This window comes from Rutidosis leptorrhynchoides, chromosome 6 (genome assembly GCF_046630445.1).
Source record: "Rutidosis leptorrhynchoides isolate AG116_Rl617_1_P2 chromosome 6, CSIRO_AGI_Rlap_v1, whole genome shotgun sequence".
NCBI lineage: Eukaryota > Viridiplantae > Streptophyta > Magnoliopsida > Asterales > Asteraceae > Rutidosis > Rutidosis leptorrhynchoides.
The window spans coordinates 124832921-124849336 of record NC_092338.1 but is presented as its reverse complement, the minus strand read 5'-3'; the positions used below and the strand labels follow the sequence as shown (position 1 = coordinate 124849336).

Genomic DNA, 16416 nt, shown 5'->3' with positions numbered 1-16416 from the left:
ATAAACTCCATTTCATAATAAACCAAGTGTATTATTCAAATACATGTTTATTTTACACTTCTATTTTCGATGTACTCGAAACTTTCTAGAATACATCATTCGTGCCTTGCAAATTTCACAAGAATTCCACGAGCACCAACATCATATACCGAGGTATATCAATAACAATGAACGATGAAGTATTTATTCATAACTTCATTAAAGAAATATTCCACGATGATTATGTAATCTCTAAGGTTTTAGAGATTATTTATTCTTGTTTCAACCAAAAATTAAATGAGTTTAATATTATATTAACTCATTAAATCTATATTATATCTGAAGAATACATATATGAACGTATATCTTCATAAAGATTGTAATTAAAAATCCTTTTGTACAAACTGTTAATTGTGAATATATTTTAACGGGTAGGTAATACCCTAGAAATATTTAAATTTCACATTAATATATTACACTGTACATCCTTCAATTTCGATTCAACAGCCATAAACTATCCTATTCAACTCCGCAGATATACGTATCCGTTCAACGAAGAACAACCATTTTCAGTCAAATTCAATTTCATATTTGAATTTTGACCGGTCATAATTCAAGTCAAGATTGCCACTTGATTTCATCTTAAAACATCCTTTATATCTTGACGATTACAATCAGCGTTTAATCATCTAAAAATAAAATTTCTTGAAACCATCTCAGATTGATAACCAATGATTCAGATATGGTAGCATTAAATGCAGAGAAAACAGCAAAATTGTAGATGGTCTAAATGGCCAAAAGTTGATGATAAAAGAATGGAATGTTAGAAACGCTCGATGGAAAATTTGGTACTGGAAAGCAGATTGGGCAAACCATGAAGGAGACTGTGGACAAATCACAAGGACTAAACCTGTATTCAAAGAATCCAGATAATTCAGTATCTGCTAAAATCCTTAACGAATACCTTGCTCCTTACTTACCTTAAATTCTTACAGAAGAATTTCATCATTATCCTTCGACTTTAAATATTTTAGAAATTCTAAGATATCATCGTATCTTTCGTTATAAATATCTTCGATATTTCTGAAGATATCTTCATAACTATTCTTGTCCGCAATTAATTATCTCTTTGCGATATCTTTATCACATCATAAAGGAAACTTTTTTAGTTTCTATATTCTGTAAAATTCAAGTTTAAATTATGAATGATTTTTGAAGTAGTGTTGGGAATTGAAGCATGAGTTAGTATAATATAATGACGTCAGGCCAACGTGATTATATTACAGTAAGTCATGCTAAATTTTTAATAGAAGATGATGATTCATAGACTTTATAATCATCATTTGCCATGTTACATAACTCTTTCATTCTATTTAACCTCTAAACATATCAAGAAAATATTTTTCTTGATGATTCGGTCTTTTTCGGATATTCTGGTAATTTGACAAATCAAATCGTGCTATTACCTTTCCTTTCTACTTTGTATATTATGATCATTCAAAACTTCATACCTACGAATTCTGGACCATTACTTGCTTTACAAAAGCATGAAGCTCCGACATATAAGGGAAAATATAAAGCCCGACAACAACACATAAATTACAAACCGTGTATATCAATACGTATAGCAATATAAAGACACGGGAGAATAATAAACATTATAATCCCTAGAGCATAGTAGAAGTAAACAGACTCCTCTGGTGGGAGTTGGAAAAGAAGGATGATTGTGGCGATAACCAATATAAGGTCAAGAACAAGAACTGGATTGAGCATATTAACAAATCTTTTGGAAGTATGAATTGAGAAAGAAAGTATAGAAGTGGTGAAGATAATGAAACGGAAGAAGCCAATTTATAGCGAAATTCCAGACACGTCAATTTAGGCAATTTACCGCATTTTATCAAAGAAAATCCCAATTTCCTTAATTATCGGAGAATCAAATCTTATAGATTACGAAGATTTCCTTTAATCCTTTGAATTCTGGAAATCAGTCATGACTACGTCAAAAGTTAACGCAAACAGATATTTCTTCATTTCAATCTTTTACGATAGCTTCGTTTATACTCTTCCTGTAATCGAATCGTTTTATCTATATTACTCAATAGTGATAAAACTCTATTTATAAACTCATATTCGTCACGAAAACATTTTTATTGTTAGCCATGATGACCACAATCAAATTTCGGGACGAAATTTCTTTTAACGGGTAGGTACTATAACAACCCGGAAATTTCCGACTAAATTTAAACCTAACTTATATATGATTCCGAGGATTCACGAACAATTATTTGTAAATAATTGCACATTAATTTGATATATTAATATTATTAATATCCTTTTTAAACAATATATCAATAATTAATATTGTTATTATGATTAAAAACAATATTATTATTATTATTATTATTATCAAAATTATTATTACTATTCATCGTTTATTATTATATGATTATTAATATCATTAACATCATTTATATTATTATCATTATTATTATTAAGAGTATTATCATTACTAATATCATTACTAATATTATTATTATTATTAGTATTATTATTGTTGATTACATTAATACAACTTATTTATAATAATAATATTATTATTACTATTGATAATAATAATAATAATTATTATTATTATTAATGATATTAAAAATATTATTATTATCAATATTATTACTTTTAATAATATTATCAAATTATTATTATTAATATATATTTATAAATAATATCAATTAAAATAAAAATATATAGAAGTAAAAAACAGTGCATATTATATATATATTTTTATCTACATTTTATTTTTTTATATTTTTCTCCTGCTCTTGTTGACTAAACTTGCTTTTAATTTTTTTAAGAAATCTGCTTTTTAATTTTTTTTATAAAACGTGACCTGCTTTTATTTTTATATTTAAACGTGATATATTTTTTTGTTCTTCTTTGCTGTGATCCAGTCGACCTCCACCTTGATCAATTATTATCAATCATTCAATTACCATTATAAAACCCTCTGCTTGCTCTGCTATTCGAATAAAGAGAAAACAAAAATTAAAAAAAAAAAGAAGCCGATAACCTCTGTTCTTCATTTTTTAGCCAAACCTCTAATTCGAATTCCATTTAAAATTATGTAAATGCAATGTTAATAGGAATCGTCTACTCAAACTACCTGCAAAATTTCAGCTTCCAATTCCTAGTATCGAATTCAAATTTTTAAGTCAAAGTTTTATTTCAAAAAAAAAGTCAACCGTTTGTTCATAGCAAAATTCGTAATTATCTTGATGTTTTTGGTTCAATTGATGATCTCAATAGTTTCTAGGTATGAATTGAAAACTTTTTCATGTAGGAATTATAGTTTAAAAGTCTATGAATTGTTGAATCAAAATTTGATTTTTTTTTTACTTCGAGAAGCAGCAGCAGTTTTCTGTTTTAATTTTTTTATTATTATTATTCTGTTAATTTAATTCTCAATTACCGATTATTTCTGTTTCTAATTTAAGTCTTAAACCCAAACAACTTACTTCGACGTGTATGATTTGGTATAATCGATTTGTATTAAGTGAAGAAGAAGTAGAATATAGAACAGAATAAGTTTGGGTTAAATAAATTAAATACGCGGTATAAATCAGAAATATTAAGACAGAAGAATGGTTAAGGATGATTGCGGGTATTCGAGAGGTCTCGGGTTCGAGCCCGGCATGAGGCAATTTTTTTTAAAAATGATTATTAAGGTAGTTTCTCATTTATTTATTTATTTATTATTATTATTATTATTATTGTTATTATTATAATAATTATTATTATTACTACTAATATCATTATAAGTATTATTATTAGTATCATTAAGATTATTAGTATTATTATTAAAACTATCATTATTATTATCATTCTAAATATTATTATCATTATTAGGATTAAAATTATTATTATTATTATTATTATTATTATTATTATTATTATTATTATTATTATTATTATTATTATTATGAAAACAAAACAACATATTATTATTTTCATAAATATTAGTATTAGTATCATTTCCTAAATATTAAGATTATTATTATTATCATAAATACTATTATTAATATTATCACTATTATTATTAGTATGATTATTACTATTGTTATTATTAAAAAGTATTATCATTATTATTATTACTAATATGATTATCTTTATTAGTATTATTATTATTAAAAAGTATTATCATTATTATCATTTTTACAAAATTATTATTTTTGCTATCATCAAAACTATATTATTATTATTATTATTATTATTATTATTATTATTATTATTATTATTATTATTATTATTATTATTATTATTATTATTATTATTATTATTAAAACCTTATTATGACTATTATCATTTTTACTACTAGTATTATTATTGTTATTAAAAAATAATACAACTCTTTATTCACTATCATTATTAAAGTCATTTTATCAAACAAATACTTATATATATATATATATATATATATATATATATATATATATATATATATATATATATATATATATATATATATATATATATATATATATATATATATATATATAACAAGTGAAATAATATATATAAACTTATTCGATTACAAGTATATGTGTTAATATATATACTTGATATAGGTTCGTGAATCCGAGGACAACTCTGCACTTGTTCAGTGCCATCATACACATATTTACTACAAACTATCGTATCGTATCGTATCGTAAGTTTTCATAGCTCCATTTATATATATTTTTGGGCTGAGAATACATGCGCAACTTTTATAACTGATTTATACGTTAGACACAAGTACCAACTATTAAACTGTGCTATATCTGGCTATGTCCTGCAAGTCCCCACTGTGATATTTTTAATTGCTTTTACACAACGCATTCTTAATTATTGGGGGTAGGCCTATCGGGAGTAACGTCGCCGATACATTTGACCAAGTCATTGTATTACTTAATAATGATTCAAACCGACAAGGACAGTAGAACTTGTCACGGGGCAAACTTCGAAACTGTTTAGTCTAAATATCACAAACTTGGCACTACTTTTAGATCCCTGCGAGATCTACTTTTTAAAAATCTTGTGGTCTATATCTATTACTGAAATCATTATTTATGACAAACCTATGAACTCACTCAACCTCGTGTTGACTTTTTAAGCATGTTTATTCTCAGGTACTTAAATATTGCTTCCGCTGTATATCTGCTGCTTTGATGATGATTTCTTGCCATGCTTGGAGTCTTCATTACATATCATATCAATTAAAGACATTTAATGCTCTAAATACAATGTAATCTATTTATCTTCCGCTGCAAAACTTAATAAAATGTCTTATATAGAGTCGTTCTCATTTATACAACTGTGATTTGATATAATTAGTCACAAATACCCCAGACCCTATTTGGGGGTGTGACATTTTTGGGTGTGGGTGTCGGCCTTGAGAGAGAAAGATATGTGGGGTGTGAAAAAGTGATTCAAAAATCAGCCCCAAAACACATTAAAACGGGCTTAGGAACGTCGTTCCATAACGTTGAACGTCGTTCCTTTGTCAACATAAGAACGTCGTTTTACAAACCATAACGTCGTTCCAGATTACCAGGTAATAGGAACGGGGTTTTAAAAACAATAACGTCGTTCCTTTAATAAACAGGAACGTCGTTCCATATATAGGAACGTCATTCCTCAAACTGCCTAGAAAGTGCTTCTGTTAACATATTAGATCAAGAACGTCGTTCCGTATTCCAAAATGTCGTTCCATACCATGAAATGCAGTTTTTCAACATAAAACACAATCTAACCCATTCATCAACTATTTTAATCTTTTCTAGTCTACCCAAATGCATGAAATGCAACCTAAATGCTAATGCACTCTACAAAAAGGCAATATCATACAATTATACATGAAATGCAACTAAATGAGCTATGTACACTGTTGGTTGAATGTTGGTTAATGGACTAAATGACAAAGTTAAGTATGATGCTTAACCAAAGAATATGTTTTGATGATGACACGTACATATGCATAAGTATCGACATATTAACATAAAACACGTAAGGTCACTAATCCATACTTGATCTTACAAATGACCAAGTCAAACAAAATTAAAGAATGAAAATAAAGGTCAGCAAAGTACACGGTCAAAGTACGGTCGACCACATACCCAACCGTAGAAGCCCAAACTGAATTGCAACATAGTTTTGTGAAAACAAGTTGCACGGTCGCCACCACGGTTAACCGCAGTGCGACCGCAGTTTTCTCTGTCACCATTTTTGACCAAATTTAGTTTGACTAGCTCTCGACATCTATAATTCATGCAACCTTTCATAACATGCTTAGAATAGATGCCCTTTCAATACTCAATTGAGTTTTGGTCATAAGAACACTAATCTTGATTAATTACGCTTAATTACATCTTAATGACAAATTAACCAAGATTAGGCATAACACATAAGTGTTAATCAATAACTTCTGATCTTAAAACTTATCTAGATATCCTTTGCAGGATCACTAAGTACCAACACACTTAAGCTAATGTCACTAGAGCATTAATTACAATTAAAGATGACTTAGTGATTAATTAAGGCTAAATGAAGAACAATGCTTTCAAGTGTAACTAGTAAAGACTTGTAATCCTAGAACACACTTGGATATATTTAGGATGGTCACCAAGTCCCAACTAGAGATTTCTCTTCCCTTGTGCATGTGTTGGACATTAATGTGTGCTTACACATTAATCATGCAATATGTTATATTGCAAGTAAGCTTGCTAAAAGCTTAAACTATAGTTTTGTGCAAATATCTATATGATTGATTTTAGAATAACCGTCTCTTGCTATGTGTGAGTATTACTTGCTACCATCTAATATGTTTAATACTCATCAATTTGTCAACTTGATTAATATGCTTGCTATGTGCTTACTAGTTAGAACACTAGGGTTCAAGTAACTAGTCTACTCCAATGAATTAAGTGTAAAATAGTTCACAATGGAATAATGGTCAATAATATATTTGGTCTTGTCTAAGTAACACATTGTGATTACTTGTAAAAGTATGACTTAACATTGATGTCTTTACATACTTAATGTTTATTTTTAAAAGACATCATTCAATTAATCTCCACTAAATCTTAAAATGAATATGACTTGTGTTTAATTGAAACTAGAAAGTTAATGACATGATGACTAGTCTTTAGGATTGAATCAAATGCATTAATGAGCCTAACTAAGTCTTGACCAAAACTGAGATTACCCAAAATGTCAATCAAGACACTTCTCCAAGAATGTTGGGTTTACCACATCTGAATTGTTATGTCATTTTCACTCAATAAGACCAAATCTCACACACTTAATGCATGTAGTACTTGTATATGATATTGGGTTTCTTTTGCAGGTGATAGATGGAGTAAAGATTCCAAAATGTGATGTTCAAATTTGATTCAAACAGCTATACAACGGATACACATTTTGGATTGGAGCACGCATTGTCGAACCACGGTCGACCGTGTCAGCAACCGTGTGATAACGGCTATTTTTTGAATCACACTATAAAAGGCAAGCATTGAAGAGCATTTAAGTTAACCCTCTTGCATATTTCACAAGCTTATTTTCAGAGATCACAAGGGCTCTAATTACTACTCAAATGTGATTAAGCAAGAGAAGATTCTATGATCTTATAGATATAGAATTTGGTTGTTGTAAACTTACTAATCAAAATCATTTATCTTGTGAGTTTACTTAGTGTAATGTATGTCCTAGTATTGTTTTAGGATCATCATTACAAATTGTATAAGTCTTGTAACTTCAATTAGTAGAAGCATAGGCTAGCTTAGTGATCTACTTCCTTAAAGGGACTTAGGAAGTTGATTAATCTTATTTGGAGATTAATACTTGTCCAAGGTGAAGACAAGTTGATCTAGGTTGGAGTTGATCTTTCAAAGGGATAGAAAGATTAGGTTTGTTGTCTACCAAAGAAGTTGAAGACTTGTAAATCGGATCTCCACCGGGTTTGGAGAAAAGTGCTTAGTGAAGCAAGAAATCCCAATTAGTGTAATCGGGGAATGGATTAAGGTGGATTATTAACATCCACCCGAACCACTATAAATCCTTGTGTCTATGTTCTTTACATTACTTTATTCATCATTTTGAACATACACACCACACACATCAAGTTTGAGTTGAGTTGGTTGATCATAGTTAATCGAATTTGGTGATCAATCGAAAAAGTGTTAAAAATGTATCAAGTAACTATTCACCCCCTCTAGTTAGTTACATACACGATTGTGGAAAGTGTTTAACGAGTCTATCACCCGACTCCAATCCACTTAAGCTTTCAACTAATACCGGGGTGGTAGATCTCCCCTCCCTTTGAGCTAAGGGAACCACCACTTTGAGAACTATCATTTAGCATTAACAACAACCAATTGTCCATCACCTTAGCTTCATTAATCAACTCTTTAAGTTTGCACTTCTCACATTTCGACAAGTTTGACACTAGATGTTTTCTCAAGTGTTCATCATTTTTGGATGATGAACGATACACCCGCCCATATAACTTCCTCATGGACTTGTCAATTATATCAACTTGATCTTTTGGTGCACTTAGAGTTTCTTTGGTCAATTCTCCACCATAATTGGTTGGTGAACCAACTTAAGTTGTGCTTGTAGTGCATTGCACACTAGCAACAACTTTTGGTGTGGTTATGGGCATTGGTGGCAATTTGGTGCATTTACTACAAAAGCTCATGCACTTTCCTTTATCTCTAAGGGTCAACTTTCTGGTTCTAAAGTCAAAGAAAGAACCCGCGGTTGTCAAAAATGGTCTTCCCAAAACAAGGGGCACAACCGGATCTTCCTTTATGTGTACAATGACAAAATCGACCGGGAACTCCATTTCACCTACTTTTACAATTAAATCTTCGATGATCCCCACGCTAGGGTTAATGGATTGATCAATTAATTTTACCCCCATTTTGGTGGGTGAAAGGTCGCCTAGGCCTAACCTTTGGTAGATAGAATAGGGCATAAAGTTGATACTAGCCTCTGAGTCGGCTAATGATGTGAACATCTCTGACACATTGCATGGGATAAGGAAAGGCTCGGGATCGCCCATTTTTGGTGGTAGGTTACATTTCTATAAAATCCCATCACACTCCCTTTTTAGGAAAGTGGTGGATGCTTTCTCGCATTTTCCCTTCTTGGCCATAAGTGACTTCAAAAATTTCCCATAGTTGGACATATTCTCGAGCACCTCCGCCAAGGGGAGTTTAACATAGATATTCTCATTCTCGGTTAGGGTTGACTTACAATCCACATCCTTTAAATTGTGTAGGAAGCAATGATTTAGGATATGGGACCGGTGGCTCATGTTTCTCCTTGGTTGATGTAGCAAGAAACTCGGCCTCATTCCTTTGCTCCTTTGCATTCAAGACATTTCCTACCTTTGCTCCTTTTTCTACCTTATTCAAATCAATTTTCTCAAAATCACTTCCCAATTACTTGTATATTGACTCGGTAGCCTCCATGGACATCACGCTCTTTACCCGATAGGGAATAAACTCCGCTACTTTCGAATCATCCAAAAACTTAAATACCCCAAGCTCCATTATGTTGATTTCCAATGCTTCATCCATATCAAACTCCTCTTCTTCAACATCGAATGTAAAAACATGAGGGCATACGTGTTGCTCTTCCTCTTTGATCGACATAATTGAATTCACTTTAGCATAATTTGGATTAGGCGGAATTTGATGAACTCGCTTGGTTGTTACATTGATTGGGATTGTTGCTTTCGATAGGAATGACTCTTGTGTTGTTGTAGTTTAGGTTTTGTTGGTTTTGGTGAGATTGTTGATTGTTACGGTTGTTGTTGTAATTGTTGTTGGGGTTGACTTGTGTGTTTGACGGTAAAGTGCCTTGAGGTCTTTCAGCAACCTGATTTGATAGTCTTCCAACAGTGCTCTCAAGGTTTTGAATGAGGCTTGTTGGTGCCTTAATTGTTGCTTCAAGAACTCATTCTCCTTGGTTAGAAATGCTTCGGTGTCTTTACCTTCTTTATGTAATTTTGCATGATCTCTTCTAGACTCTTTAAGGTTAAGATTGTTGAGTGTTTTGTTGTGGTTGTTGATTGTAACCTTCGTTATTTAGGTTTTGATTATAACCTTGGTTTTGATAGCTTTGGTTACCTTGATAACTCGAGTTGGTTTGATTGTTTTAAGGTTGCGTGTTGTATGGTTGTTGGTTTTATGATTGGAAGTTGTTGTTTCGGTTTTGGTTCGAGTCCTCTTACATTAGTGTAGGCCAACACTAGTGAAGAGTTACATTAGTATGGTAACACTAATGGTCTTGAAGAGTTACAAATTTCACCTAAACATTTACAATTATTACCCTTCAATTATAATGCATTTGACCCAAATCTTTTGTGATAATAACCACGGGTTCCAAGATATAATGCAACCAAATTATTTGTATCCATTAATGTATATAAAAATATTTCTTTAAATAGTGCGTTTTCTTCTATGAGTATTACGGAGTATTAAATTTGAAGGGAGTAAAATTTGTGAAGTGTACATATTTTATGTGTTCGGGCTTTTAAAAAAAAAAAACATATTTTATGTGTTCGCGTTTCGCTAAAAAAGTGAACTACAATGTGAATTAAGACTGCTGGTAATTGGTATCGTTGGCTCGCCATTGGTGCACGGTTCAACGACGTCAATACTAGCAGCCGCCGTTGAGTCCACGATTATGAAGCGCCATTCATTTAGCCGTTGTTGAGCATATTGAACCACACAGTTTTAATAAAAAAAGAGAAAAAATCGTGTATATATATATATATATATATATATATATATATATAATTCAATGTAATTTAATTTTTTTTATATCAACCAATATTTACACCATTATAAATACGACCCACAATTTCGCTACCATTTCACTTCCAACTACAAACATTTTATACTTCTTCAGTACCATTTCACTACCATTTTACCATTTCAATTTCATCCAACCTCGTCATGACTCCGTATTTCGTTACATTTTACGTTCGTTATGGTGAATTTTTTACCGAAGACATGAGAGAGTACAACGGTGGTGAAAAAAAACGTTAGAAAATGTTTGTATTACTGGCTTTAATTTAGGATCTTTGTTTGATTTATTAAGATGACAACTTGATCTCGTTGTATCATATTTTACATATATTGATGAAGACTCGGAAGAACTCCGGTTTCTTAAAAACGAAAAAATGGTATGAAACAGTGGGAAAAGTTGTGGTACGCTCAGAACGAATCGAGTTGTGCAGTAAGAGTTATTTGACGACCTTCCTCATAGTAGTGATGATAAATACCACACCGATTAATTTTTGTACTTGTAGTTATCGTTTATGTAATCATATTTCTATGTATTTATGTAATCATAATTTTTTTATATGATTTTAATCAATGTAATTTTATTTTCTGGACGTTTTTATTATGTAATTCTATTATTTAATGAAATATGTTTAATTTTATAAAATTGTTATTCATATATAATAATAAAGTATAATAATTAATATAATAAAATGGCGCAGATATGATTGTGATGACATATGTCAGGAATACAGGTGTAGTGTGATGTATAAGTGATATGAAAGAAGTGTTGAGGTGGCGCTGATATGGCACGGTGTGATTGTGAAGCCATGCGTCATGAATAAGGGTAGTCTAAGAGAGATATAATACAGAAGATAAGAGGGAGCTGAGTGAGCAAGTGAAACTATAAAGTTAGTTAGCAAATCGCGACTTTAAAAGTGGTGGAAGAGATAACACAAACTGCCCGATAAGAGGGACTAAGCGCGCTGATATATTCAAGTTTTTCATTTGATATTTGAGTGCTCCCAATGGTAATAACACTTCCTTTTTAAGACTAAACACTACCAACAATGACATACTTCCTCAAATAATTTGGGACCTACTATATTAATTAATTAATTAAATGTACAACTAAAGAACCAAAGGGTACCTCACATATAACCACACTCCTTCGTCCACAAATCTGCTTGAAATGGACATGGAAAAGGACTAAAGGTGGAACTAAAGGTTGGACTAAGAGTTGGACTATTTGCTGCCAACAACGTCCTCGTGGACTAAATGCTGGACGAGGTGGAAGAACAACGTGTTGGGAGCACTCTTCCAAGTTCCGTGAAATCATTCGTTATCAGTTAATATCTTTACTATATAAAATTCAGTTGCTTATTGCCGACTCAAACACATTTATTAATAATTTGGATGCGAATCGAGTCAAATAGTTATTCTAATCAAATACTCCGTATTAAAATATGAGCGTTCTTACAAGAGTGTTGCTATATGATAGATGTGGTGCATCATAATCATGTGTTTGATGGATGTGGTGCATCTGAATCATGTGTCAAATGTGTGGTTGATAGTTGTTCTTACTAGAAGACAAATATTTATATGTTATTTTTTAAAGATAATTCTTATTCTTAATTAATTAATTATGGAGTTACATGAGTTTTAAAACAACAACAATAATCTAAAGTTCTTTTACACATAGTATTTATCTAAGATAAGAAGGTAGATAAAATGTAAGTTATAAAACTATAATCTAAACATAAAAAGAGTGTAATAATGATATTTTATAATTTACGTATTTTTAGTTATTAAGCACTAAAATAGACTATACATCAACCACCTTAGCAATGTGTGTCACCAACTTATTCATTGGCAAGTTCTGTTCAGTCGTCAAAAATGACCACTAGATAATAATGCACATACTCGCATGCTTCATAAACGTAAATCACACGTGACCATCACATGACTAGCATTACATAATCAGCAAATTATTAATATGAAATAATAACGTGAGTGCGCTAACATGAAGACACCATGGTAGCGCACTACATATAGGCGCGTTCATAAAGCTGGCGCAGCAAATCGAGTAATTGTTATAGTGCCCAGAAGAACCTGGTGTAGGTCTAATATGACGCTAAGACAAGTAAGTGCGATTTCCAAATTTATGCTGCCCAAAAGCTGGACCAAGGACTACAATGTGTAGTTAACAATTATAACACAAATCAATAAAGGACACCAAAGGTGGTTGACATGATCCTAACACTATATGATTGTCATATGGTGTTGCAGGCTGCACGATGGCAGTTACGGGTGGCTGACATGCTGTGTTGGGGACCACTTGCACTTTTTAGTTGACTTTCTCGTTTGACTTTCGGTTGACTTAAATTGACTTTCTAAATAAGGAAACTATCTAAAAATGGAAACTTTCTAAAATAGAACCTTTTAAAAATAGAAACTTTCTATAAATAGAAACTTTCTAAAAATATAATCTTATTAAATATAGAAAGTATACTTAATACATTAACTTAATCAAATCTTTTGACACCTAATTCTAAATTCACATCAATTATTAGGACTATCATGCATTGACCTGACTTAAGTTAGACTTTTACTTACTTACTTTCGTAATTAGGTTGGAGTTTTGATCATCTTTGATATCTTTATCTGTGTACGTTGTGTGATCATTCTTCTGTCCACTCAAAGTGAGTAGTAGTCCCATCTTTCTAAATCTTTTTAATCTTTTAAATATTTTGGGAAGAGAATATATGCTTTTATTCATATATGTTAGACATAAGTGTTCAGAATATTGTATATGAGTTATGAAAAAATATACCCTAATTTGGTAACCTCTAAGTACTGGTACACCGGTGGACGTGAATCATATTGATAGATCTATCGGGCATGACCACCCCATTCTGTGCTAGTCACACTAGTCTTAAACAGAATGCGTAGTACTTTGTCTTAATACACTTATCACAGTTTATAGTCTACATCTAAGGGTAATAATGTTGAGTTAAGTTGGGTTACTAAGTGCTCATGGAAGTACAATGTTATTTTAAATGTTTTCAAACATAAAATCTTGTGGTATATTTAACAACCCGTCCTAATCCACCTGGACGAAGTCATCAACATTTGGTCCCATTGCGAGGTGCTGTCCTAAATATGCCATAAATGACTCCATGTAATATGAGCAAATGCACAGCGGAAGATTTCTTTCATACATGAAAATAAACATGCTTAAAAGTGTCAACTAAAAGGTTGGTGAGTTCATAGGTTTATCATAACAATCATTTCAATATTTTAATAGACCACAAGATTTCCGTTTATATATATATGTACACTCGCAAGTGTAACTATACTTAACAATTAATGTGGCATATTCCCTTTATTATGAAATCTCCCTACACTGTACCAAGTGTAGTAAAAATGAAGTACTATGCAACCGTTTACGATACTAGAGCGACTAGCCCGGTTGGGGTGGTCAAACCCGATAGATCTATCAATAGTATTCGCGCTTACATGTTCTTCCAACATGTAAATATTAGTTACCAAGCTATTAGGGAAGATATGCAAGGTGGTACAACTCAATGTAGAATATATTTTAAGTACTTATGTCTATTTCGTCAAACATAAAAGCAGCGCATGTATTCTCAGCCCAAAAATATATATTGCAAAAGCAATTAAAAAGGGAGCAAATGAAACTCACAATCATGTATTTTGTAGTAAAAATACACATGACGATATTGAACAAGTGTAGGGTTGGCCTCGGATTCACGAACCTATATCATTTATATATATTAATACATATAATCGTAATCAAACAAATTTATATATTATGTCTTAAATTATATACCTTTTATATATATAGTTAAAATAGTTAATATTTATTTGTTATAATAATATTGTTAATATGAAAGTAATAATAATATTTTATTATATTAATATAGATGTTAAAATTTAATGATAATACTAATTATAATAATAATAATAATGTTAATGATCATAATGATATTAGTAGTTATAATAATAATAATAATAATTATTAAAATATTTATAATTTTTACTAATGATGATAATAATAAAAATGTTACTTTTAAATAAAATGAAAGTTTTAATAATACTATTTTTTTTATAACAATGATAATTTTATTGATAATAATAATAATAATAATAATAATAATAATAATAATAATAATAATAATAATAATAATAATAATAATAATAATAATAATAATAATAATAAGTAAACTACCTCAAAGAAGTAGCCTTTTTTAAAAAAATTGCCCAAGCCCGGGTTTGAACCCGCGATCTCCCGCTAACACAACACGCCAAACCAATGCTCTGCTTCATATTTTCTATTATACTAAGTTCCTAAAATTCTTTTATCTTCCATTTTCAAGTATCATCATCCTAATCCCATCGTCATTCTTATCATTATTATGGTTATCATTTCATGTATCATCATTTTAACATCATCTTTATCATTATCATAACCACTTCATGATCATAATCTTTGTGCATCATAATCATCATAACCCATCGTCACCATCATCATCAACTCGTGCATTATCAATTATACTTATAATCATGATCATTAAGCATCATAATTATCGATCATTTGAACATCATCTTTGCTACAATAACCTGATTAACATCATTCATTCGGCCCAATACGCAAGGATATCCAACCCAAAAACAATTAAATCAAAATTTGGCCCAACATAAAAGTCTAGATTTTTTTTGCGGCCCATTAACATGTTAATTTGAATTGAATGAAAAATTAGTGGGAGTGTGGGGTCGCTTGTAACATACATCACTCATCATCAACGACTTCGTTAATCATCACCTTCATGCATCATTTCATCACTGTAGCAGAACAGAAGAGAGCATCAGCAACACGATCACAATAACAACTGCCATAAACGCATGTGAGTTTCAATGAAGATAGTGGTGGATTAAGGTGGTGCAGTGGGTGGTTTGCGGTGGTTTTTCTCGGACAGGAAACAGAAATAAGTAGCAGCGTAGAAGTAACATAAATGGTGGAAGTGGTGGTGGTTTTCTTGGTGAAGATGAAACAGAAAAATAGTAACAGAAATATTAGCGATTGATGGTGGTGTTGGGTGGTGATCGGTGGTTCTTGGTGGTGGTTGTAGTGACCCGAACTTTTCCATGTTTATATATATTAATTGAGATTGATGTTTACATGATTAAATGTTTCCAACATGTTAAGCAATCAAACTTGTTAAGACTTGATTAATTGAAATAGGTTTCATATAGACAATTGACCACCCAAGTTGACCGGTGATTCACGAACGTTAAAACTTGTAAAAAAACTATATGATGACATATATATGGTTATATATATAGTTAACATGATATTATGATAAGTAAACATATCATTAATTATATTAACAATGAACTACATATGTAAAAACAAGACTACTAACTTAATGATTTTGAAACGAGACATATATGTAACGTTTATCGTTGTAACGACATTTAATGTATATATATCATATTAAGAGATATTCGTACATCATAATATCATGATAATATAATAATTTAAAATCTCTTTTGATATTATAAACATTGGGTTAACAAC

The 16416-nt window shown here is 30.8% G+C and overlaps 1 protein-coding gene across 1 annotated transcript; it reads right to left on the bottom strand.

The window, feature by feature from the left end:
• Positions 1 to 8620: 8620 nt before the first annotated feature.
• LOC139854048 (uncharacterized) lies at positions 8621 to 9082 on the bottom strand. The gene has a single exon (XM_071843374.1). It carries the CDS (start codon positions 9080 to 9082, stop codon positions 8621 to 8623), a length of 462 nt encoding a protein of 153 aa, XP_071699475.1.
• Between the last annotated feature and the right edge of the window lie 7334 nt (positions 9083 to 16416).